The sequence below is a fragment of the Populus alba genome, chromosome 8 (genome assembly GCF_005239225.2).
Source record: "Populus alba chromosome 8, ASM523922v2, whole genome shotgun sequence".
Lineage (NCBI taxonomy): Eukaryota > Viridiplantae > Streptophyta > Magnoliopsida > Malpighiales > Salicaceae > Populus > Populus alba.
This window is the reverse complement of record NC_133291.1, coordinates 16,544,442-16,570,376: the sequence shown is the minus strand read 5'-3', so window position 1 is coordinate 16,570,376 and position 25,935 is coordinate 16,544,442. Positions and strand designations below refer to the sequence as shown.

The following is a 25,935-nucleotide window of genomic DNA, read 5'->3' as shown; positions in this document are numbered from 1 at the left end:
AAAATTAGGTGATATCTCTTCTTCACATATCTCCAGATCTCCAAATAGCTAATGTCTTCACTAAAGCTATGACTCGACAGCGACATCAATTTCTTGTTGGCAAATTACTGTTGGTTGACTTACCAGCATCAATTTGAGGGGGAATGTTACCATATATAATCTTAAAAATATATACAAATTAGGACTCTCAATATTAACTATAAAGATAATCTTATCAAAGATTATCTTATCATAGATAGATGCTGATTTTTAGGGAATGGGGGAGACTTCTTGTATAGCAAAATAACCTTCTATGTATAAGAGGCTTTTTCTGCCGAGTTTAGGAGAGGGAACATTCTGCAAAGTTATTGAATTGATTAACTCTCTTGGTATTCTAGTTTGGGCTTGAATGTATTAACATAGAGACCTTGAAAAAAGGAGTACCAAATCCAAAAATTAAAATTACACAGGTCAAATGAAATCTTTTATCATATGAACACCATCAAGAGCAAGCATAGAATGATAATAAGTTACCCAAACAAGCTGACTTACAGTAGCAGACATATCATCGACAGCATTGATGCCTCCATTCATCCCACATTCTCACCATAGGTTTTACAGCAAGATGGCTGTGCATCAGCCGAATGTCTCAAGTCTTTTACATCTCAGTGCTTTTTTAACTGTCATTCCAACCCTTCCTGTATTAATAGCTGATTGCCTGCAAACCCTAGCATTCTTGTACCTCTCATTGTCGTCAGCATGGACTGTTCTAAAATAGTGATGGAGCCACTCTCCTTTTCCTCTCTTAGCCTGTTTGGTCATTTGCCAAATTGACGCACTCCTACGCTTCATAGCATACCTGCTCCATAAAACACAGCAGAAAAGATTATTATTTTGCAAGTTTACATAATAATTGCCTTACAGTTAAAATCCAGAACGAAAACCACTTGACAAATTACCTTGATCATCCTGTAGTAAAGAGATAGTGACACTTTGCATCCCTGTTTTCTGATATTACAACGGCTATATATAGATTTGAAAGATAAACCAATGGCCTTCAAGAGTTTATCGCCAAGTAATTTCTAGTATCAACTTCTTTGAATTTAGGACCAGAAAATAAAACGTGTACACATTGAAAATTAAGGATTGAAAGGCTCTGGAATCAGAACTTTCCCCACTCTAGATCACAATTGAAACAATGACATACAAACAACATATTGAACAAAATAAATGATTCTCATTCCTACACCATCAAGCAAATGAGCTCTACAGAACCACCTTGATTTTCAGTTCTATGTAACTTGAATGCTCTAATTGCTGGAATACGAGCTCGGTCCATTGCCTGCATGGAAATTTTTGCCGTAGTCCACCAGTGACCGCTTTTTCTCGACCAACAATCTTGGTGGAAATAATTTCCTGATCCCATACAAAACTTACAAGATCTTCTTTGGCTTTACTTTTATAAAAGATCAGTCTCTTCTTGGTCTCCATCGGGATCCTCAACCTCGTTTTCTTCATCTTCTTCAGGTGCATCTGGATCCACTCCCTGCAGTAAGTAACATTTAGTTGCAAAATAGGATTTTCTCCAAGACACCAACCTCACCCCAAGTCAATTTACCAAGTACATTTTGCCTGGTCAAAGACACTAGTTAGACAGTGCAGAAACTGAAAACGAAAAATGTTATACAGACCTTCATCTGTTTTTCCAGGCGCTCTAGTCCTTTTTTTGCAGCTTCATTCTGTGGGTTTATTCTGCAACCACAGTTTTAAATTATGGGCATTATCAGCAATGCAATGCGATGCATTGTTGGGAATCAACAATAAAAGCACGCAGACATTCAGGTAAGGAATCTCAGATTCTAGATTAAATAAATCTGAGTGTATATTTAATGTTCTACCTTAATGCAGCCTGATAATGTGACAAAGCCTCTTGTAGCATATTAGTGGCCGCAAATACTTGAGCCAACTTGACATGAAGAGAGTCATCTGCCCAATCCTTGAGATATCGCTCAAGCAGAGATACAGCATCCCCATTTCGACCCTCAATGACATGAAGCTCAGCCAAAGCTAATGCTGCACCAAGGTAACCAGGTTCCAGCCTCAGTGCTGACTCATAGAACTTTTTTGCCTGTTGAATTTGACATTAGATAGCCTTCTTTAACCATAAATTTAGAGATGAGCACACATGAGATGATGAATGGTGATCCTTAACCAAAAGAAAAGGAAATTAATATCTGTTACAGCTTTACCTTCTCTCTTCCACCAGAGTTACTAGCGTGTACATCCCCTACTAATTTTAGTGCCTTTGCAGACTGAGGCATGGCCTTCATTGCCTCCCGGGCAGCATGCAGAGCCTCTTTAATTTTGGAGAATGCCAAATATGAATGAACCAAACCTGAAATTGTAATTGATTCAATTATTCCTGGATTTTTTTCCTTGTTACCGTTCCATTTGGTTTACATGTGCAAGCCAGTCATAGATATACATGGAAATTATGCAGATGGATAGTTGAAATTCTGTTCTTGGTATTATTTTTTTTTTTTCCTTACAGATTGTACAGTTGTACCTTGATATGAACGGAGATCGGCTCTTAATTCTTGAGCTCCCCTGAAAGCAATTACAGCTGCTTCTGGCCGCTTTAGTGACAAGAGCAAAGTACCCTGATATCAGAGAAAAGATTATAATGTTCGTTGAGATTTATACACCAGACATGCATCAACCCACAACAATCTCAAAGAAGACTTAGATCAAAACAATATCTGTTCTATCAGACATAAAATATCTTTTACCTTCATAATGTAACCCGGTATGTGTCTCTCATCAATCCTGATGCTCTGGTTGCAAGAAGAATCGGTGGAATTGTGACATTACAAAGATGGAGAAAAGACTCATATTATAACAAAAGCTAGCTAACCTTCTCAGCATAAGACAATGCTCCTATCTCATCCTTCTTTTCCCACAGGACAGACAAAGCCACAAAAATTTCTGGCCTTGTGGGATCAATGCTCAGCAAATCATGCACCAACTTGTTTAGCTTTGAAAAATCACCTTTGGTCTTTAGAAGCATCGCATACTCATCCATATAAGTTACAACATACGGATCAATTGATCGAACCTGCAAGTTCATGAACTTAGCATGTTTGTGCATGTGCAGACAATGAACAGTTCCTCAATGTGGAAAACATAACTTCTAATACCTTCTCAAAATTCATTATGGCCTCATCATTCTTCCCAATTATGGCTTCAGCCTTAAGACATCAGGTTACATATTAGTAAAACATAAACAATTAATACATCTAGCCAGGTTGCACAGATTATAGTATAGCATTTCTTACCCTTGCGATTTCAAGTAATATGTGTACATTATTTGGAAAACGTTGCAAGAGTTCTCCAAAGAGCTCCAAACCACCTGCCAACAAAAAGGAAAGAGCCTAGGAGTGAGAACCATAATGTATCAATGATCAATCAATAACTACTAAAGCTGACGTGGCAAGCAACAGAAGAAAACACATCTTGTAATTGGGAAATCCAAGAAAGGAAAGTAAATTATGAACTTGCTACAGTTGCTATATAAAATTTCTTTTGTATTCACCTAAAAATATTTGGGATTGTATTCACTAAGATAATCAATTAATAGCAGCTGATCAACATTTAACATACCCCCTTTATTTACTAATCTATTTGCTTTTATATCAGGTCAGGATGCTAACAATAGAGGTCCCCATCTAAACCTAGTTGTGTTGGCAGCAGATATGCATGCATTAGCAAACAAACATGCAGACATATCTTTGAAACATAATTATTTTACCTTTGTAATCATTTGAAGCAATACAGCACTGGGCCTCAACATAGCGCTGCATACAAATAACAAATTATAATATAGTAAGTTGGCATAAACAATGCAATGCAAACCAGTCGTTAAAAAGGTAACTGATTAATAATATAAACTATAATGTTTCAAGTAATTTTCTTTTTCCATGATATATACTACCAAGAATGCCACTGGACAAGGGTGTTCATTTGTTCTTCCAGATTGGGTGATAGCAAACCATGCAGTATAGACAAGGAAATCATTCTGTGTTTTGACTTTGTGGTGATGGTGTCAAAAAAAGCTCCAATAGCATGGAAGTACAAGCCTTTTCTGCAAAGCACCAGAAAAGGCTTGTGCAGAGTTGTAGCTGCAGTGACTTTTTAGCCACCACAATGCCAAACTGGCTCAGCACTCACCCCAAGGTGATTACTGTGCACAAAATGACAATCCTTGTACAGTACATGTTTGATTTCATAAGGAAAAGAATGGTGTTTCCATGACACAAGAATGAACATCTAGTTGTTTTTTTTTTCTCCCTTTTCCTTGAATGGTGATTTTGATTGAAGACTGAAATTTAAAGCCATTCAAACAAACGTAACACCAGAGAAGCGTTTTGTTTAGGAAAAAGGTTTACTGTGGGAAATGAAGACAAATGCTGATAGTGAAGAACCATTGAGCTGTTAGCAGTTCACAACAGACCCAAATGTAATCTGTCTCATGCCATACTTACCTGAAGCCAGCGAGTAGAATCGGTATGATCAAGTGGAGCTCTCCCACTTCTATTTGATACCTGCAACCATAATAGAAGAGCCCTAAAGACATCAAGGTTGTGTTTACTTTCATAAAATAGTTTTTTAATCTCTATCTCTAGTTTTCTTATATATTCTAAAGAGATTTTTCTGTGGAGAAATAAAGAAACATGTTTATTAGATACAATTCTTCCAAAATAGAAAACAAGGACCTTGTTTGGCATAAATTGAAAATATTAAAAGGAATGACCATAAAACACTAGATAAACCAAACAAGACCCTTGTTTTTATAGTGAAGAATTTCGAAAACAACATTTTGGTGTTTTCAATTTTCTGAAAAAGTGGAGAATAAGAAAACACATGTTTCTAAGAAAACAATATTTACTCAATTAGTAAACGTGTTTTCTTTAGCTTTCTATTTCTTTTAAAATTTTCCTGGGAGTTTTGAAGACTCTCACAAGTAAACACAATCCAAACATTTCAAACCCCAAGGTAAAAAGAAAAGGAAGCCATGCAGATTCATTTAAAATCTTATTTTTCCATGAACTCGACAATGCTGCAGAACATCAAATCATTCACTATGAAATTGAGAGAAAATCTTATGGGAAGCAGAAACCAACTAACTTGCCACTATATGGTTTCATGCTTTTGAAAAATTGAATCCTAGATAAGCCAAATATTCTACTAAATAAGCGAGAACTATTTCCTCCACAGTATATAAACTGTGAATGTTTTGATAGGAACAACATGACAATTTATTTGTAAGTCAAAGTCTTCACTTAGATGAATTCTTGTGCCATGTAACCTTGCATAAATATGACAAAGTAAAACTTCACAACAGCTCAACAAAGCCTTACTGGACTTGCAAAAGCAAAAAAAGTCAGCATTCATGAAGATAAAAATGATTTTACAAGGATAGAAGTGAAACATGATTCCTCACATACTTGTTAAAGAGTGAACATCATCCATAACGAACCTGTGAAAAAAGAGAAATAACATCCTTGGCAGCAACTCCCAGTTCTGCCAAAGCTATGATAGCCTCGATGACAAAAGGGCAATGCCTGCCAACAATGCACCCAAAAGAAAAATATAAATCGAATATAATAATCTCTATAGTATGAATAAAGGAAAAAAGAATTGCTAATTTAACACAAATAGGTGAACAAGCATGTACAACAGTTTGCAAGTCACTGAAAATGTATGAGATAGTAATTAAAAGAGGTAAAAAACATATTGAACATTGAAAGAGAGGAGTGGTCCTAAGTACACAGGAGTCCACAGAACCACAATATGTTAATTAAATAATTCTGAGCCAACAAGTTTCTCCAAAATTCAATCAAGTGAAACCATCATCAGAAGCACAATATTTGTTTCAAGACTCTCCAGATATGACATGACAGGACTAACAGAAATCATACCACAAAATTTATAAGAAAAAGATTAGCAAATATATATATATATATATATATATATATATATATATATATATATATTAAATTATCTGTCTACATTTGCTTATCAAGTAGGTGAATCTAAATTCACATAAGAAAGCAACTCGGTGGATGCAAGCTATCTTAGCTAGTAAACTTCCCTGGTGCTGGATTCGGGACCAGGGATCAAATAGAGTATTTGGAATTTAACCAAAGGGGAGGCTACCACATGCATCCAGCCTTTGTAACAAAAATTGCAATGCAACTTGACACACCTTAAGCACTCTTTGTAACAACTGATAGCAAGGCGAGTATGTCTAGAACTTCTATAAAGCTTTGCCATCAATAAACTCATCTGCAAAGTTCTTGCTTTGCTCGGAATTCCTTCCATCTTCAAAACAAACAACCTAATTAATTGAAAGCAAGAAATTATTCATAAAAAAAACTAAACAATAAAATACACTTCATAAAAAGACCTCAACAAGTGCAGCTCTAGTTTCATTCAATGTGGCGTGACATGATGCGATCTTGAACTTCACCTACCATTGAGACAAATAAAACTGTAAAAATTCAAAATACACCATACCATGGTTGCGTTTGATTATTGTTCTAGGATGGAAGGCATAGATACAAAAAACGTGTTTAGTTGAAGAGACAAAGACAACGAGATGAAAAAAAATATGTCTTAGATATAGTTTTGGAGCAAGTTTTTGTAATTTCAAAACAAGATGTACTGAGAAACTTGTCCCTTTATCTCCACTGTCTCCATCCATCTTTTCTTTTCTAAGAGCGCTATCAATCAATGTATGTGTATAAAAGAGATAAATCAATGTACCTCATTTTCATTAATGGCTGAAATGTTAAAGGAATTCGGAGAAGAAGACCTGTTCGATAACGAACTTCGAGAAGTTGTCGAACTCTGTTTCGGAATTATCTTGTAGTAATGCAATGCTTGCTTATACGTATGCTACAAAAAATTCATAAAAACAAGAAAAAAAAATTAAAAACGCAAAATAATTAAATTCCAGATTCTTCAAACTAAAAAAAAAACTCACAATCGCTCTGCGAAACTCTCTCTCGCGAAACAATGCATCTCCAAGGAGAATCTGAAAACAAAACGTAATCACATAAAAAATTTTATCAAAGTTTGAAAAATAAAAATAAAAATGAGAAAAACCTGATTTTCGGCTTTGAGCTGAGGGCTGGTTTCCAGACTAACTGTAGCTGATGATACCAGAAAGCTACCCTGCAAAAGCGAATTATATTTTTATTTTTTATTTTTATTTATTTTTCAAAAAAAAAGGTTGAAAATGGAGTATTAATTACGAGGATTTGAGCGGAATTGTAGAGTTCGTGATCGAGAAGAGCTGTGATTTGATCCTTCGGCACATCCATTTTTGTACCCAAAACCAGACGGAGACTGAAGCTCTAATTTGTAATGCGAGTACTGTAGAGAAGAGAGTGTGCTTTTGGGGCTGAATTTTGAAAAGCCACATGTGTCTCCTCTCGTGCTCTTGCTGGAAGGAAAACCCCTGCCCGCTCTGTTTAGACGACACGTCGTCTGTCTCGTTTTTTAAATTGGATCCGACCCAATGAAATGGGTGTCTGGGCTCAAGAAGAACCTTATTTTTATGTGACCCGACAGGAATAGGGGCAGGTTTTTTATTGCCCGACTTCATTTCCTTGTCTTGAGTCAGGCTATGTTTGTTTTTTATCCGTTTTTGTGTTTTCGGTAAAATTGAATTTAAAATATAGTTTTTGTGCAATAATTTTTACATGTTTTTTTTAATTGAATTTTGTAAAACTTTGTTTGTTTTTGCATTTTAAAAGCACTTTTGAAAAAATTTGAAATATCTTTATTTTTTTTCTTTGCTTCAAATTGATATATTTTTTGTGTTTTCAGATCATTTTGATACGATAATATCAAAAATTATTTTTAAAAAATAAAAAAATATACTATTTTGATGCATTTCCAAAATAAAAACACTTTGAAAATCAATCGCAACTACGTTTCCAGCAAACATTTTATACATGTTTTTTACTACACATAAACTTCAACCACAAGTTTTATTAAACACGCATCTAAATCCAACTAATTACACTTTTTTTTTAACTTATCTTTTTAAAAATCACAACCTCAAAAGCTATCTTAATTAAAAACAAATACACTCTTAGGTGCCATTTGTTTACGTGGCTATGGCTGCGTTTCAAACAACACGCATCTCCTACATGTTTGGTAATGGAAAGAATAATTTTTACTGTTCATAGGGCCCGTCTTTTTATTGTGTTTGGAATGCAGGGTCAATCGAAGCAGCTTCCCACTGCTTTTGTTACAATTGTGTTATAACACAGTAAATAATGGCGTGCCTTGTAGAAAAACAGAGGAAGGATTCAACTAGCTCTTCTCCTTTTCCTTCTCCTTCTTCTACACCATGTCTCCACTATTCACCTTGAAAAACAATGGAAGAAGAAGAAGATGAAGGGGAAGGGGAAGGGGAAGGGAAGACCATGTCTCCATTGTTCTGCAACGTGAACAATAAAGACTCCGTTGTTCACGTTGAAGAATAGTAAAGACATGGTCTTCTCTTTCTTCTTCTTCTTCAAAATGTCTCTATTATTATGCTACGTGAATAGTGAAAAGCAGCTCCATTATTAATGGGTCGGACTGGGTCCGGCCCAAATCTAAATATATTGAACCAGGTCTGTTCCAAACCTAAATGCATTGAACTGGGTGTGACCCAGTAAAAAAAAACCCAAAACATTTCTCAGATTTTTATATGAAAAAACTAATGTTTAGCATGATTTTATGGCACTACATAATTACATTTGAAAAGAGATCGTATGATGGTATAGCATTTGTAGAATTTGATCGCAATCCCAATTTTATTCCTGATGATATTTTATATGATGTTGTTGCACACTCAAGAAATCATAGAAACTATAGTCTTTGTTGAATAGATTTTATACGTGATGAAATTAAACATAGTTTAATGTAATAATAAAAAAAATACTTTAAATAAAATATTGTTTATTTTATGATGTAATAGCATTAGTTAAATCGCTAATATTTCAATAAAAAAACTATCAATATTAATATGTCTTTTTTAATTATTTTATAAACTCAATTTGAAAAACATTTTTTAAACCAAACACATTAAACTACTTTTTGTTTAACCTCAATTTTAACCACAGCTTTAACAAAATGTATATTTTCCCAAACCAACCTCAACAAAAGTACTTTTTTATAAAATAACTTTTTTCAAACCATAACCACAACAACTACCATAATACCAAACACAGTTTTGAAAGTGTTTTAGTGGCTGCTTTTCAAAGTGTTTTTCATTCTAAAATACATTAAAATAATATTTTTTTTATTTTTTTAAAAATTAGTTTTGATATTAGCATATTAAAATAATATGAAAACATCAAAAATATAGTAATTTAAAATAAAAAAATAAAATGCTTCTGAACCACAATAGCAAACATTGTCTAAGAAAAAAATGATTTTTTTTAGGTTATTTGATATGGATGTTGTTGGGTTGAATATATTTTTTAAATTATTTTTAAAAAAACATATTAAATTAATATATTTTCTTAAAGTATATTATATACATAAGTTGTAAATATTGCAATGTTCACTAAAGTCACTTTCATAAATTTATTACAAAAGCGAGTTAGGATAATTTTTTTATAAAAAAAAAAAATATCTAGACTGTAAAAACAAATTTTTTAAGTGATTTTTTATTTAACTTGACATTTTCGATCCATAACCCGTGTCGAGTCGACCGCTTGATCAGGTTTTGCAACTGTATCATTGGGATAACGGGCTAAAAAACCAGATCCGACCGGTTGCCTCCCCCTAACCAAAGTAGACGACAAGCCGTCTCTACAGAAACTAAAACTATAAAACGGAGGAGGGCAGGCCACCACTATCTAGGCATCACTACCGGAATGGAATCGTCGTCTTCGATTGCTTCGCGGAGGTCAAAGAGACAGAGTCAAGAGAAGTTCTTATCGAAAGTAATTTTGCCAGCAATACGGGGGCAGTCATGTCCAGTATGCTTAAAAGATTTTGGTGGCGAAGAAGATTACCGAAGAGTTGCGGTGATTAGGGTTTGCTTACACGCGTATTGTCTCGATTGCATCCGCAAGTGGAGCGATATCAAGCGGAAGTGTCCTCTCTGTAATTCGGAGTTCAATTCTTGGTTCTGTAGAATCATTCTCTCCACTCGAAATTTCTCGACGGAGAAATTACCGGTGGTCAAGGAGAGCAGAGGGGTCACTCCGCTAGATATCTTGAGCTCTAGGCAACGGTGAGGTTTAGTCATGTCCTATTATATGATGATTAAGTTGATATTTATGTGATTTAATCGAGATTAAATTTATTGTATTTTTTATTGCATAAATGTTATTTTTAAAATTTTTTTTTATAAAACCATTACATGGAGATGCTTTAGATAAATTAAATTTATCTTCGTATAGTATGGCTCGGCATGATGTAATCAGAGAAATTTAATAAAAAAAACTTAAATTGATTTTGAAGATCTGAATCTAAAAAGAGCATGTCTTCTTTGTTTGATTTTAGAGCTGGATTGAATGTTGCTAGTCGGAGAAGTAGGCCATTACCATGCCGGCGAAGATTTGGACAGCCACTGCCAGGATCAGTGGGATCTGATGTCATTACTCAAAGAAAGCTTCAGTGGCGTGCTAGGTACCCTAATTGACCCAAGTTTTGTCAATTTGAGAGAGGATTATTGAATACGACTATGCTTTTGTTGGTCGATATGATGCTGATTCCTTTTTTTTTTTTTTGCAGCATATATAATCAAAGATTGCATGCTGTTCCTATATCTTCGAGGAATTGCCTCAAGCAGGTATTCTCCTCAAAATCATAGTTTTGTGATACTTTGCTTCACTGCATGCACTTGTTTGCAATCTTTTCCTACTATGGATTATGGTGGGTGCTTGCTACTTTTTCTTTCCCGAGTGACATGATGCATTGTTGTTTGTTTTGGAAAATTGATAGCATTAGGCTAACAGGCTTTGCTGAACTCATCTCCCTTCTAGAGGAAATATTATGAACCATTTCTTTGTTTGTGAGAAAATTGGTGCCCGTTTGTTGTTAAAATTGTATTTTCCTTGTAGTGGATTCCAGATTGTTGGTTCAAGGCTGTCATTGATTTGCTTGAGGATTTAGCATGGAAGAGGGCTGAATTCTGTTTGATTTTATTGTTTCTTCCTACTGATTCTATTGTCATGTTTTTAAACATACAGATTATATCAAGAAATGGTTGCATGAAACAAAGGATACTGCACAGGATAGAACCATGGATTCAAAGGGAGCTTCAGGCCATCCTTGAGGACCCAGATCCATCTGTTATCGTTCATCTTGCCTCCTCTCTTTTTATTGCAAGCCTTGAACGCAGGTCTGATGTTCAGTCAGATCAGCTTGGTGAAGAAGACCACTTTCTCGAACCACTGCGACGTTTTTTGCATGGTTGGACCAACACGTTTTGGCATGAACTAAGGTATACAATTCAAATACAATTGCATCATTTTCTGTATTTCAGCTTCTTCATTTTTAAGATAATGTAGAATTTACATCAACATTATAATGAGAAGAAAATGCTCTCTAGATGTTTTGCAGAAAGTTCGCTTACCATAGAAACTTATGACACGGTGGTTGAATATTAACGATCAGATTAAGTGTGGAACTGGGACTTGGGACTTTCATTTGTCTTTAGCATCATTGCACCTCGAGGAGCACTTAAATTTATGCCGGGAGCCTGACTGCCTGAGGCACCAAGACTGCTAATTGAAAGCCGATTGTGGTTTTACATGTAATTCACCTGGATGATTTCTCAAACATTTACATTTTGCTCAATTGCATGAATAATCACATAGGGAGCTCAGCTTGTTGCTGGAGAATGAGCCAAATTCTGTGGGTTAAGATGCTTGAATGGAGGGTGGAATGTGAGATGCAATGCTGAAGATCTTACCAGCGGTAAATGTCGGAGCAGGGCTCTCTAGAAAAGGATACAGAAATGATGTGCTGGTCCTGCCAAGTAATTACATTGAATTTGCAGTTTCTCAATGGTCTCCCATGGAATGGGCTGATCTTCTTTATATCAAGGCAGGCGGGGAGGGAACGGGTTGGACAAGCATTCCACCTGCTAGGTTTTTTCCATGAATTGTTCTGTTTACTTTCTCTTGGTTGGTTTAATCCGTTTGTCTTTGCATGAATGCAAATTATTTCTTGCATCTCCAAAGAAGAAAAGCCTTGTGAGAATACCATTTGCTCTGGAAAGACTGATCATGTTGAATTGTTGATAACATTTACGCATACATCCGTCTAGCTTTTTGGTACATTATTCACCGATGAGAATCACATGAAATCAACTGTTCTTAACATTATTAACAAGAAGCTGAGATAAGGTGACAAATGTGATTTGCTGGAATCCTGAAAGAGATATCAAATTGTTGCCTCCATTGCCGTTGCCTCAACAAACGACAGGCATCTCAAAGGTCTTAATATCTGGAAACAAAAGAAACTGAAAGAACCCCATGAATTGAAGCTCAAAATTTTTGCCTAGGGATTTATTCTCAGAAACTTGACAGTTAAACGAGATGGGCTTGGAAACACATCTAACAACTCTTTCTGAATTCTGAATCCAGAAATCGGACTGGGCAAATGAACAATAATTCCAGTGCTTGCTTTTCACTATCAGAATGCATTACTGTTATACATGCTTGCTTTACACTATCTGAATGCACAGCTGTTGCATCTTTTTACATGAAATTCGCTCATATAGTTTACCTAACAGTGCGCACCAAAAAAAAAAAAAAAAAACCTGTGAATCCCAAGGAAAGAGACAGATTTGTGTTAGTGCATGGATGGCTGGCTTCTAGATAGCAGATGTCATTCCTCTTCTGGTTCTTCCTCTTCCTGGAGAAGATTCTCTCTGTTATCATGGGCCCAAAAACCGCGTACGTCTATAAGCATGCTGGCTACAGTCCCACCTTGTTTGCAAGCCAGCAGATCAGCCAGTGTAATACTCAATGGGTCAGCTGGCTTGACCATATCCCATATTTCATCCCTCACATCCTCAATACACAATTCATAGTTACCGCCTTCAATCCATTTCTGGTGTACATCTCTGTTAAAATGTTCAAGAGGACGATGTTAGCCCACCAACAGCTGAAACTGTAAAATCAAAATAGCAATGACATCCCAAAGAAGGTTATTGCGATCTTTATATGCATTTCAGTCTGATATCTAGGTTCATGTCTCTGAACATTTGAGGCTTGCAGAATTGCTCAAGCACTACAAGCAGGAAACTGCAGAGTTTTCTCTAGGAAGGTTGTATCGGGTAGCATCTCAGTTCTTAGGTGCTCCCCTTCTTTACTTCCATAAGTTATTTCAAAATTGGTTGCTCGTGATGAAAGTTTTTGTTTCATAAACTCTTGGCAACCAAAGAAAATGAAGGAAAAAAAATTGAAACAATGCAGTGCAGGCTAATTTAAATGCTGAAAGAATGTTCACCTGAAAAGTGAGTGAATATCAGCAGTGGTAAGAAATCCCCGTCCTTGGAGATCAAGACAACGAAATAAATATGTTAACCCTTCAGGGGTGTCTTTGTTTTCTAATGCCAAAACAAAGTCGAGAAAACTTTCAAAGTCCATTTCCCGAGTATTCCCTCCACCAATCTTTCCACGGCGGACATGCTCATCAAACACTATCAAAGCATAACAAACTAAGAATGAAAACAGCAACCTCTGGAGAAATTACATTCCCAGGAAAAGAAATCAAAAGGTTATAGATTCTGATAAACTAATAAAAAATCCTACCTCTTTCAATAAAGATTTCTGTCAGCGTACCATCAGCATATTCTTGAAGTTCTTGCTTGCTCAGTGTTCCATTCATATCTTTATCGAGGGCAAGGAACATATCTACGGAGGAATGAACAGTAATTAGATATACAACTAAGTCCCAAACTTTATGCTCCTGTGACAAATTACAAAATTTCCTGAAGCCTAATTCTTCATGTCAACACATTGTAACTCAATCAATCATTCTACATCACTAACAGCAAGCAATTTCAATTGATAAACCTTGTACAAACAGATGAGCCTTAAAAGAGAGCCTCTACACTCCATTCTTTATTTCCTCTGCCCTGGACTGTAACAGCTATTACCAATCATCTACCCTTATATTGCCATTGTCTTTTTGTGATGATTGTCAAAAGCTTATCGCATTACCATTTGATAATTAGATGACTACAAAACCTACATGCACATTGCTTTAAACTGCACTGATCTCTACTTGATGCTTAATCTCAAAGTTAAGAAGGCTCATAAGAGAATGCATGCCGGGAACAATAGAAAAGGTAAAGGGAAGAGTTAGGGGGGGGGGGACATGGGAAACTATTAAAAAAAAAAAAAAATCCACCAGATCAAAAGTAGTTTGGAAACAAAAAACATAGGGATTGCAAAAAATTAAAAGCGCTCACCACATATTCGTTGTGCAGACATCAAAGAAAACCAATTTTCTGCTTGTTCAGTGTCAGTGACTTCCTCCTCACTTTCCTATTTATAGAAAAAAGTTAGAACCAAAAAATGGATCCAAACCAAAATATATTGGGATTATTTACACAAATTAGTGTCTTAACTGGCCAAAGAGAACAGACAAGGCAGACTACAATGCATTTAATAGCTAGTTATTCATCACATAAAGAATGCAGGCAAGAACTGGGCATTGGGTGCTCCCCTGTAACAAGCAATGTCAACATTCAAGTCAATTCTGTTTCTACGAAAATCATCTCTAGGAAAACAAGTTTCATTTCCCAGTGTTCCACTGTACTCCGGAAGATGCAGCAAATTTTTTGTTTTCAGTATTGGTGGTAAAGTAACAGATAGAATTTGAAAGCAACAAATTCATGTATCTGATAGGGTATTTGTTCCTTAGCTGTATGGGTTCTGATAAGATTGTATTCATTAGATGTATCTTTTAGTTAGTTCCTAACTTATCTTATAGTAGAACTCATGTATATATACTACACATGATACATCAACAAGACCTGCTGGGTTTTCCTCCATATTTCCATGTTTTAACTTTCAGGATGTTAAGAAAGAATGTCCAAAATTGCTGCAACCTTTTCATTTATAGGAATAACCACAGGGTCATGGAAGAAGGAAAAGAGAAGGCACAAAACAAATGGAGAATCAAGGAAAGGATTTTAGCATTAGAAAAGAAAAACAAACAGGCATGAAACTACTATCAATTGTTTATCCATGCCACTATAAGTTCAAACATATAAATCCATAATCCACCCACCTGGTGCAGTTCCATCAATTCCTGGAGACAGTTGCTAAGAAGCACCTTCTTTATGCAGGATTTCCCTGTAAAGAAAAACTAACTGTTAACTACTCTGAAATGCCAGTACAAAGGAAAGTCAAAATTCTTAAAAAAATACAAATAATCTTACAAAAAGGAAAACCAGGCGAGAAGAGGTAACAATTAGGCCATTTAGATTTTAATTCACTGATCCCCTTCTATTCACAGTGACTAGAATTCCATACATCAAACTAACATCTTTTAAAGGACGGATCGGTATATGTGTCAGTTTCCCTTTCAAGTCCCAAAAGCTTATGAAATTCACTCTTCAAACATCAGGTAATAAATATTATCTTCAACCTTTCAAGATATTTGCAGACAATTATTATCAGCCTAGGTCATCAGCAAAATAAAAACATCTAATGTAGAGTAACTAAAAAATTTGAAAACCCATCCTCACTAAAGTTTAATTTCAAGTATTTTTCTAGCTAGTTAAGGGGAGACCAAGAAGCACAAGTACCAAAAAGTTGATTCATACTCTGTATTCTAATAAAACATTTAAAGGGAGCGTACAGGTTATGGTAATGAGCAAACATATGAAAATTACTGAAACAATCAAATAACAGGAATGATTGCATAAATGAAGGAGAAATAAAATATCAGTGTCGAATAACTGGAAAAAGAAAAACACTGCTGTAATGAAAGAGGGTAGCCATGCAAACCTCGTCTATGAGGATCACAGAAGAAAAAGAATTTGTGAGCAGCTATGCGACAATACATTTGAATGAATGCAACAGGCATATCCCGTAGTTGCGCTAAATTAGGGATAAGACCTCGTATATAAGCCTCCATTTCCTGAAAGAGGACAAAGTAATCCTTGTTTTATACAGAAGATTGTAAGAGTGAATTGCCATAAATAAGCATTCATAAAGATCTAATAGTAGGAGGAACAAATAGCCAAATGTGAGTGTTAAAATAAATGCACAAAGCCATACACGAGGCTGAAGAAATCCATCAGAGTCCTCGTCAAGCTCGCTCATATCAATTCTGGCCTGTGTAAGTGAAACCTGAACAACAATAAACAGTAATCAGCACTCGCCAAGATTAACTTCAACAAATAGCTCATACAATAAATGTGTAAATTCTGATACTTTAGAGTTGAGAATAAAAGCATGGGACCAAAAAGCTGTACTCACAGTGCGCATCACATACAGGTAAAAGGGCAAAATGGCAATTCTTCCAGATTCATCCTTTTCAAACTTCATGAAATTAGATGGGCTGAAAAAGCGCCGACATTTGGGGCCTATTTGCTCTGTACATACTGAGGCTATGTGACAAAAATCTTCATAATTCATCTACAACATGATAATCCCGAAGATAAATTAGGTTAAAGTGATAAAAATATTAGGCCATGGAACAAAACATTGTGGAATAAATCTAGCGTAACAAATGCATCTACCAAAAACAAATACCAAGACATCACATGATAAGCAATGCTTAGCATAACTTCCCAATATCTGATAATGTTAAGCTAGGACATTCTTAAATTAAAACAAAAGCAGATTTAGTAACTGAAATATAGAATTCTGCTAAAACATATTAACAACATTTGGTGTAATGCCGAAACAGATTGACACAGCAAATCTTCCAAACCTTTTCTGCACCAGTGGCATCATCAATCACACAATTTTCTCTTAAGCAAACCCACATTGCATCCAGATCATCAGCATTTAGTAAAAGATCTGATTGTTTCTGCAATAATCAAATGGATAATGTTACCAACAAAGCCAACCAGTATATCCCCAGCCAACCAAAAAGTAGCAAGTATAGCAAGCAGAAGTGGAAACACAGTACCTTCAAAAAACGATATTTTGCCAGCCTTTGAACCCTATGACTAATTGATCCTTCTTCAGGTTTCTAAGCAAAGAAAAAATGAAAACAGGTAAAAGAAAATCAGCAAATGATAAGGGAAAACACAAAAATACCATCACAATAAACAGCTCAAAATCTAGCATTGAATCAACACAATTCCTCCATTCCATAAAAATAAGCAAAACCCAGATTTTGTCCACAAACAAAAGAACACACTGAAATCAATAAACAGCTCAAAATCTAGCATTGAATCAACACAATTCCTCCATTCCATAACAATAAGCAAAACCCAGAATTTGTCCACGAACAAAAGAACACACTGAAATCAAAGTTGTGAAGTAACATCCATGTATCCTAGTAAGAAAACAGTTTAAAATCAAGCAAAAGAATTCCAGCAACATGCCTTCTTGTAGAAACTTGGTATCGTGCCACCTTCAGCACTCTTTTGTTGCTTCTCTTTGAAAATATCTAGCAATATTCTCTTCGTCTCGAGCTCTACATAATAAAACCCAATTTTAGATTCTAATTTTAGAAATGCCTAAAATATATCTTTACAAAAAAAAAATTTATTATCCTTAAATCTCTCTGCATCAAAGCAAAGCACTAATCATGCAAACACTGAGAACTCTAATACACAATTAAGTTAACGTTTCACATGTATATTTAGGGCTACAGCTCTAATTTTGCTACAATTCCAAAAACACACAATTAAAATCAAAATCAGCTAAGGCAAGGAGAAACGGACCCATGAGGGCTTCAGATCCGAGCCCGGCACCGGATCCGATGAACCGCCGGAGATTACGGACCCAAAGCATTGACGAAGCCGGCGGGATCTTCCTCTGCGCGGCCTCGTGGCTCTCGCCATCGCTGGATCCACTGTACATGGCCAAACTTCAGTTATCAAAGTTGTCTGAGTTGACTCGGGAGAGTTTGGAGTTCGATTCCACGAGTTAAAACCCTAGAATAACGTGCATTACAAATTGAGAAGGCAAAAACCCTACCGCTCTCTCTCCCTTTGGTTTTTCGATTTATTAGTTTCTTCCGTTAGATTTTGAAAGTTACGGGAAAAGGGAGTTCTTCAACTTTCATTTTGGTATATCGAATTTGACCGCAATAATTTTGTGAATCTCAAAAGGTACCTGTAAGTTTTTGAAATGTCAATTAACTCCATAATTTACTCAAAATTTTAGTTGTTGAATAAATTGAGAATTTAGTCGAGCCTTTGTACTGGCTTTGAAAATGTGTTTATTTTGAATAAAATATTTTATAAGAGAATTGTTAAATGTTTTATAATTAATATTTAAATTTATTTTATTTGTTGAAAAATATTTTTAGTTCACAAAAAGTTCATGAATTATTTTATAAACATATATATATATATAAAAATATATATATATATATATATATATATTGCAACATTATTGTCATTCCATCATTACTTGGAATTATTGATTAGATTGACTTTAAAGCAACAATAAGTTTATTTTTGAAATTTATTTGTGAGGTCACCTTTAAGCAAGATTGATTATTAAACTTTTTTGCAACTCTTTTCCTCTTATATGGAAAGTTATTTTTTGATTTTTATTGTGGGATTTTACCTCTTATTTCATATCATTTACTTTAAGAGATAACTTATTGTTCTTTTTTATCCTTAACATTAAAATAAGGTCTTCAAGTCTCATTTTCATGCCTTTTTACTTGGGGTATTTCTTGAAATCTTTTCAAACTTATGATAATTTTTTAATGATTGTATCCATTTGAAATTATTCACCTTATGACGTACCTTTTGCATGAATATCATGCAAAACAAGCTAAAACTCTTTAACTTGGCTTATCATTGTTCTTGAGTCGACCATCCTGAAATCTATTTTTTTTATTATGATTTCTTTTTTATTTTAGCATCTTTGACCTTATGCTTTTTGTTCAAAGCTTCCCACAATGCTTAGCACTCTCGATTAAATTATACACATAATATAATGTATTGCTAAATTCATTCTAGATGTAGTTCATACACACTAAATTATTGTGATTCAAAGCATCCACAACTGTTATAGTACCGGTATTAGATTCATCATCCAACAATTTTGACACTTCTCCAATTAAGAATTTTGCCAAGTTCAAGGAGGTCAGAAAAAATAACATCTTTTGTTGTCATATCTTAAAGTTCAATTCATTGAACTTTTTAGGTTTTTCATCATACACATAGAAAGTGATGGTAGAATATTCATTGCTAAAGTAGTACTTAATAAAGCAACATTGGTTGGGACAACCAAATCTTAAGTAGAAGACATGATAAAATGCATAAAGTGATGGTGGAATATTCATGGTTAAAGTAGTACTTATCATAGCAACATTGGTTAGAACAACCAAATTTTAATGAACAAATATATTTATAAATAAATATTTTGGCTCCTCACATGCAAATTAAAAAAAAGGCTTGTAAATAAATTAAATAAAAAAAATTCATACATTGCAAGATTAGTTTAATAAGAGATTTAAATAAAATATGATATCCCTTTAATATGCATCATGCCAAAATATCAAGTTTAAACAAAATAAACAATTAGCATGATAAATATAAACTGAACAAAAACAATTTTTTAGAAGTTTAGTTGTAGATGATATGCATTAAAACATATAATTGCATAAAAATAACAGTTTTAGAAGATTAATTATAGCTCTAACAAAAAGATATTTATAACCTTCTAGAATTAAATTAACAGTCATAAGCTATAAACTAAATGAAAGATTATAGATCAAAACATTCAATTAAAAAATATTCATACGTGGAAAAGAAAACTTAAAAGAAATTTATATTATATATTAAAGATGCTAAAATCTTATTTATATGTTAATTTACGTTTTTTTTCCTAGGATAAACAAACAAAATCTAACAAAGTCTAATTATAACCTTTAATTATAACCTTTAAAGCCTTGAGATTGTTGTATAAAGAAAAATTAATTAGACTAGTGAGCATGAATTGTTTAGTTTGTCACACTAATAAAATTAATTGCCAAGAAATAAACTATAAGCTTGTAAATTATTTGTGTCATGACAATCATGCAATCAAATATATATATATATATATATATATATATATATATATATATATATATATATATATATATGATAATAAACTCAAATATCTCTTAACAAAATGAACTTAAATTTTATATTTGAGAGGAAAATCAAAACTTGCTAAAAACTGAGGTAATGAAGTGTGTGTAGAAACATGAAAAAACATTGTAAAAAGAAAAATCTTTATAATGGATTTGTTTAGGTTTGCAAAAAATATTTATTAAAAAAATAGATAGATTCTCTGTTCATGGGCTGGATCTTGACAAAGATTAGGCTGGTAGAAATAATCCTTAATATACCATATCCAAGCCCTAATTAAGTTGACAAAATATTTTTTTATGGCCCAAAAACCTATTTTACAATAAAGTCAAACCTAGACTTGAGCCAAGCCAGGCTACACACGTGTGAGTTTAAGCCTTAAACTCACTTTATTTAGGTCCTTCGCCTCAACAAGTTTGGGAGTCATTTGAGCTCAGTTTTAACTTTTCACTTACTTATTAGATAATCAACAAACAAAGTTTGTTTCTTTCATATATGAGATAAAAGTTTCCAGGGAGTCTTGGGTTTCTCCAAGACATGTTAATTTAGAAGTCTTTGAGATTAATTTCTTATTAACCAACAATTTGTTTAAATTGTGTTAATGTTCCATGTTAAATAACCAATATTGGGGATTAAATTCGAACAAAGTTAAAGATCGTCAAATCCCAAATTAAAAACCCTAATTTTAGGGTTTAACTTAAATGACGTGTCGTTTAGCCACTGTTTAGCTTCTTCTTCGGTAATTTTGGTTGATCAAGTAGGCATATTTAGACGAATAAATGTGGCGTTTCTCACCACTTATAGGGCTATAACTACCACCGTTCAACTACGAAACACCCCTCTACGAAGATTTGTTATTTACATCAAATGTTGACATTCCATTTTATTCAATGAACTCAGTAACATTTTTTTTCCAAATAGCCATCACTGCATTTTCAAATTATAAACTAATTAGGTTTGCATTTTTCAAATAAATAAATATGGAGCTATAGACCTTCAAATTGAGCAAGGATGGATCTAGACAAAAGGTATGTTTCCCCTCTGCCAAGATTAGGTGGTCTTCGATGATGTTTACATCAGAGTTCCTTCAACGGAGCCTTGAAAGTGGGTAACTCAGTCATTAATGGTTGTGGTACTTATTTCACAAAACCACTAATAGTTTTCATGTGTTCACACTTTAAGCCTTCTTAATGGGTTCTTATCAAAGTTTGGCCATATTTCTTTCAAGATCAAAAGGCTAGAAACAAAATCTTTAGTCTCCAAGTTTGAGAAAACCATCAAAATCTCTAAAAATCAAGTTTGTTGCAAAACCACCATTGTAAAATGAGCATATGCAAAAAGCTTACAGCTATAAAACATACCCAAAACTCTCTCATTTTGATTAGAGGGCCAAGTTTTGATGAATCAGGATTAATCTTTGATTAAATCTATTGTTACCTATTTTTTACCCTATAAAAATCAAGAAAAAAAGAAGAAAAATCCAAAAATACAAAAGGATACACATAAAGAAAGTAAAAGGGTGGAAACGTTGGAGGACCAAAATGTACAAAATTAGCAACCCAATTTTGATTGACAAAAGACTCATTTGGTGAAAATATTTTTATTTGGAATTAAAAAATACAAATTTGGATGAGCAAGGACTCAATGAGGATTTTGAAAGGCTTAATTAATTTTATTGAGGACCTAATTGCAAGAAAAATTAGTTTTTTGGAGTCAATTTGGGTGTTAATTAGAAGATATTAAAGTTTGAAGACTAAAATTGGACTTCGAAAAATTTAATTGGTCAAATTAGGGCTTAATTGTGAAAAAAATAAAGTTTGATAGCCAATTAGGGGTTTGATTGAAGAAATTAAAAACCAATAACCAAATTATAGAAACATTGAATGTTTTATGGTCATTTAAGAGTCCAAATGCATAAATCAGAAATCAAAGACCAGGATGAAATTTGCGCTAAACTTTGGGATAAATGATTAAGTTTGATAGGGGTTAAATTAAATGAAATCAAGAGTTTGGGAGGTAATTATAGGTGCAATTAAAAGCAACTGGAAGAATAAGGACTAAAATGAAATCCTTTAGATGACAAATTAAAAACCCTAACTTATAGGGGTTTAACCTAGACGACATGTCGTTCACCCATTGTTTATCTCTTTCCTTGACAGTTTTTGATGACCGGGTTAGCACCTTCCAAAATCTCTTTATGGAGTTCTAGACCTCTGAATAGCATGAGATTTTTTGCAAATGGAAAAAGGACGTCCCCTTTATAACTTCATTTCTATAAAATTGGACATTTACATCTCAATTCTGCCATAAAAATCTCCAACATCTTTTCCATAATCACAATCACTACATTTTCATATTCTAGGCTGATCGAGTTGGCATTTTCAAGCGAATGAATGTGGAGCTGCAAACCTCTAAAAAGAGCAAGGATAAATAAAAAAGAAAGGTGTGCATCTCCTTTATCAAGTTTAGGTGGTCTCTGATGATGTTTACATTAGAGTTTCTCCGATGTAACTTTGAAAGTGGTAAACTCAGTCAGCCTTGACTGAGATACCCATTTGTGCAAAACAACCTAACCTTTTCATGTGTTCATACTTAAAAACTCCTGGATAGTTTTTATTAAGAGCTATAAATCTTTCATCCAATATTAGAAAGTGAGAAATACATGTCTTCATCTCTAAGAAAGAGAAAACCACCTAGGCATATCCATCATCCTTAAAAACCATTAAAGGACAAAGGTTCCGGCTATTAATATTTGTCTAAAGCTCTCTCATTTTGATCAAAGGACTAAGCTTTGGTCTATTATTGAGAGAATCCACCAAAATAAAACCTAGAAAAAACCTATAAATACCCTAGAAAAATATAAGGATATACTCTGTGAAAAAAAACCCTGGTGTGAAGGTTCGAAGACCTAACATAGAAGGTCTAGCAAGCTTTGGAAAGAATAAAAAGGGAAAGGGAAAGGGAAAGGGAAAGAAGGAAGGAAAATAGCAACCTAAAGCGAACAAACTTGCAAAAGGTATAACCATGTAGAAACTCAAAGGTGGAGTTGATGTAACCATATTATTCGATAGTTTCACCCGCATTGAGAAGGAAAATAGCAACCTAAAGCGAACAAAATTGCAAAAGGTATAACCATGTAGAAACTCAAAGGTGAAATTGATGTAACCATATTATTCGATAGTTTCACCCGTATTTAACTAGTTTTTTGCATATTTTATTTATATAAAATACCTTGATATTCTTTGTTTATGTTTTGAAGGCACTTTTGGATGAAAGATACAAAAAGGAGTAAATTGGAGGTAATTGGCAGATTTGACGTTTAGTCGATATTTTGTGCAGAGCGTGAGTTTCAGAGATCGAAATGAAGTGATTCTAGTGGCATTAAAAAGATAATATCCATACCTTTCTGGAAATATAATGCAAGAAAAATAAAATGAGAAAGATCATGAAAATCACATCCTTTAAAGTCAAATCACGCAGTCTGCCAATGTTGACCTTTGCCCATTCAAAATTCAATATCTGGAGCTTTAGAAGTCCAATTGATGCAAACTCAATTTTGTTGGATTCCTTACTCAGAGCTCCATAAAAGCTCCAAATTTCAACCAAAAAATATGTCATATGAGGGAGATATAATTTTTCAAAGATGACAGCTGAATTCTGCCAGCAAGCAGGTTGCGTGAAGAAACGAATCCAAATTTCATCCAGAAGCATCCAAACCAACATACAAGTGTTTCCAGCAATTTAACTCCTCTAGTAAATATTCTAGAAGGTCAAGGAAGGCAACCACCAACCTCAAGCCAATAGCAACAGCTGCTAGACGCCTTCACACTACCACCATCTATTGATGTTCACACTTGAACTTTAATTTTTCTTACTTACAATTTGTGTATAAATAGAGGGAGAAGAGAAGGAGGTGGTAGCAAGAAGTGAAGAAACACAAACTCTCCTCTCTACAAATCAAAAATTATGTATTCTTCCATCTTTTCTTGGTTGCAAGGATACAACAAACCTTCGGATTTCAAGAACCGTGAGATTTATTCTTCCTTTTATTTCCAGTTTATGTTATGAATAAGTATGTTTGTTTTCCTATGCATATTTCCTATGATTGTTTATCTTAATTACTAGAACGAACTCTAAGTTATTATTGTGAACAATCTATTGCTAAGTTTGATATCAAAACCGGAGTTGTGGTATATAAACTTGTGAAGCAACTAAGCTTGATAATTGTAGCGGAACTACGTTATTAAACTTATGGAGAACATTCGATCAAAGCAACACAAACTGACAACTTGGTTGTTAAGATTACTGAATTTATCTGGATCTTAAGGCTGCCATTGGATTAAATCATTAGTGCGGACACTGTGATTGTTTGTTGGTTAGGGCTAGTTATACGGCGGATCCGTTAATTAACCAATATTAAGAAAAGATAAAATTCATAATATAAACTGGAGTTTCGTTTCAAGGATCGGTTCTAATTTCCGTTGATGGATGTGTGCTTGCAACCAATGTTTGTTTTCTTGATATATTTCAGTTTCAATTGATTTTGTTTGCTAGTTTAATTTCTGTCATAGTTTAAATCATTGCAAATCAAACCCCCCCATTGCATAACGTATAACATAAAAATCTGAACTAAACCTTCCTCGTGGGATCGACCCCTTGCTTGCTCTATACTATCTTGTGTGTTTTAAGCTAGGGTAATTAATTTGTGCGACCGTGACATCGCAAGGGTGGAGTCTATGTGACTTGCCCATCCTTTTTCAATGTTTAATATTGTTTTTGAATCTTTTTGGCATTATTCTATGTATTAGCATTTATGTAGATTGATGAATGAAAATATTATTTTGATTGATTAATCCTATTTTGAAGTTGTTATAAATGTTCCTAGGATGTTTAAAAGGTGTTTGTGTGTTTGGTTTTGATAAAAAAATTGTAGTCTTGGAATCTGTCCAAGGTAGTAGTAGGTGTTCGATGGTTTTTTGCTAGGTTCCCAATTCATGTTCTTGATTCATGAGTTTAGTTTAGGTCTCAAGTGTTTAAAGAGTCAGTTTTGGATTGAGTTTTGATGTTTTGTTGGCTCATAATAAGACTGTATTTTTGGAAGTTGAAATCTAATACATGTTCTTGATGATTCGAGGTTTTTTGTTAGTGTTTTTTTATTCAAAATTGTTTGTTTATGATAATGTGGCTTGTTGGGGCTAAGGGAGCTTGGTCTAGAGGTCTAAAGTGTATTTTCTAGGCTTGACAGTATATGTCGGGTTTTCTGGACAATCTAGGTTCATGTTTTTCACGTTCATCCAAAGAACATTGTCTTGAGTGCTAGTTTTAATTTTCACTTTGATTTGATTTTTGTTTTTACAAATTCATATATCATCATTAGTATATAATATAGGGTTTTCATGCATTAATAAAATGATTTTATGGGTTTTACTATAGTTTTGGCTTTGAACTAAAACCTATTTTGATAAAAAAAAAAAAATCATGATATTTGAGTAATAATCAAAGTAAATGGATGTTTGATTTTTAATTTATGCTTGATTATGAATAAACCTTTGCTTTTTATGGCCTAGAATCTAGTCTGATTTGATGTTTACGTTGTTGGGTTTGAGTTTGAATGTTTTTCATTTCTCTTGATGTTTGATACG

At 34.0% G+C, this 25,935-nt stretch overlaps 3 protein-coding genes and 1 non-coding gene across 7 annotated transcripts; 1 reads left to right on the top strand and 3 right to left on the bottom strand.

The window, feature by feature from the left end:
• Nucleotides 1-334: 334 nt before the first annotated feature.
• Nucleotides 335-7,477, bottom strand: LOC118039465 (anaphase-promoting complex subunit 7). Its single transcript, XM_035046172.2, has 19 exons — nt 7,296-7,477; nt 7,147-7,215; nt 7,025-7,075; nt 6,805-6,936; nt 6,446-6,508; nt 6,245-6,360; nt 5,516-5,600; nt 4,521-4,580; nt 3,788-3,833; nt 3,315-3,388; nt 3,177-3,227; nt 2,894-3,094; nt 2,769-2,813; nt 2,546-2,639; nt 2,229-2,374; nt 1,878-2,107; nt 1,671-1,731; nt 939-1,525; nt 335-838 (listed from the first exon to the last, which is right to left on the bottom strand). The coding sequence occupies exons 1-18, from the start codon at nt 7,362-7,364 to the stop codon at nt 1,439-1,441; spliced, it is 1,680 nt and encodes a 559-aa protein (XP_034902063.1). The 5' UTR covers nt 7,365-7,477; the 3' UTR covers nt 335-838; nt 939-1,438.
• Nucleotides 7,478-9,847: 2,370 nt separating this feature from the next.
• Nucleotides 9,848-12,731, top strand: LOC118039464 (uncharacterized). Of its 4 annotated transcripts, none has more exons than XR_012170559.1 (6): nt 9,848-10,282; nt 10,555-10,680; nt 10,786-10,843; nt 11,244-11,497; nt 11,617-11,716; nt 12,314-12,731. XR_012170559.1 is itself a non-coding variant. In XM_035046169.2 (5 exons), the coding sequence occupies exons 1-5, from the start codon at nt 9,921-9,923 to the stop codon at nt 11,642-11,644; spliced, it is 828 nt and encodes a 275-aa protein (XP_034902060.1). In that variant the 5' UTR covers nt 9,850-9,920; the 3' UTR covers nt 11,645-12,312. The 4 variants fall into 4 exon arrangements, 2 of the variants coding, with proteins under 2 accessions (XP_034902060.1, XP_034902059.1); XR_012170558.1 differs by having other exon boundaries at nt 9,869-10,282; nt 11,606-11,716; XM_035046169.2 differs by lacking the exon at nt 12,314-12,731 and having other exon boundaries at nt 9,850-10,282; nt 11,617-12,312.
• LOC118039463 (probable serine/threonine-protein phosphatase 2A regulatory subunit B'' subunit TON2) lies at nt 12,662-18,250 on the bottom strand. The gene is made up of 12 exons (XM_035046167.2): nt 17,921-18,250; nt 17,579-17,670; nt 17,158-17,220; nt 16,957-17,055; nt 16,500-16,658; nt 16,299-16,370; nt 16,026-16,158; nt 15,304-15,368; nt 14,480-14,555; nt 13,818-13,919; nt 13,513-13,705; nt 12,662-13,126 (listed from the first exon to the last, which is right to left on the bottom strand). Exons 1-12 carry the CDS (start codon nt 18,057-18,059, stop codon nt 12,889-12,891), a joined length of 1,431 nt encoding a protein of 476 aa, XP_034902058.1. The 5' UTR covers nt 18,060-18,250; the 3' UTR covers nt 12,662-12,888.
• On the bottom strand, nt 13,252-13,367 carry LOC118039469 (small nucleolar RNA snoR104). The gene has a single exon (XR_004685924.1). It is a non-coding gene; the product is annotated as a small nucleolar RNA snoR104 (small nucleolar RNA).
• Nucleotides 18,251-25,935: the final 7,685 nt, after the last annotated feature.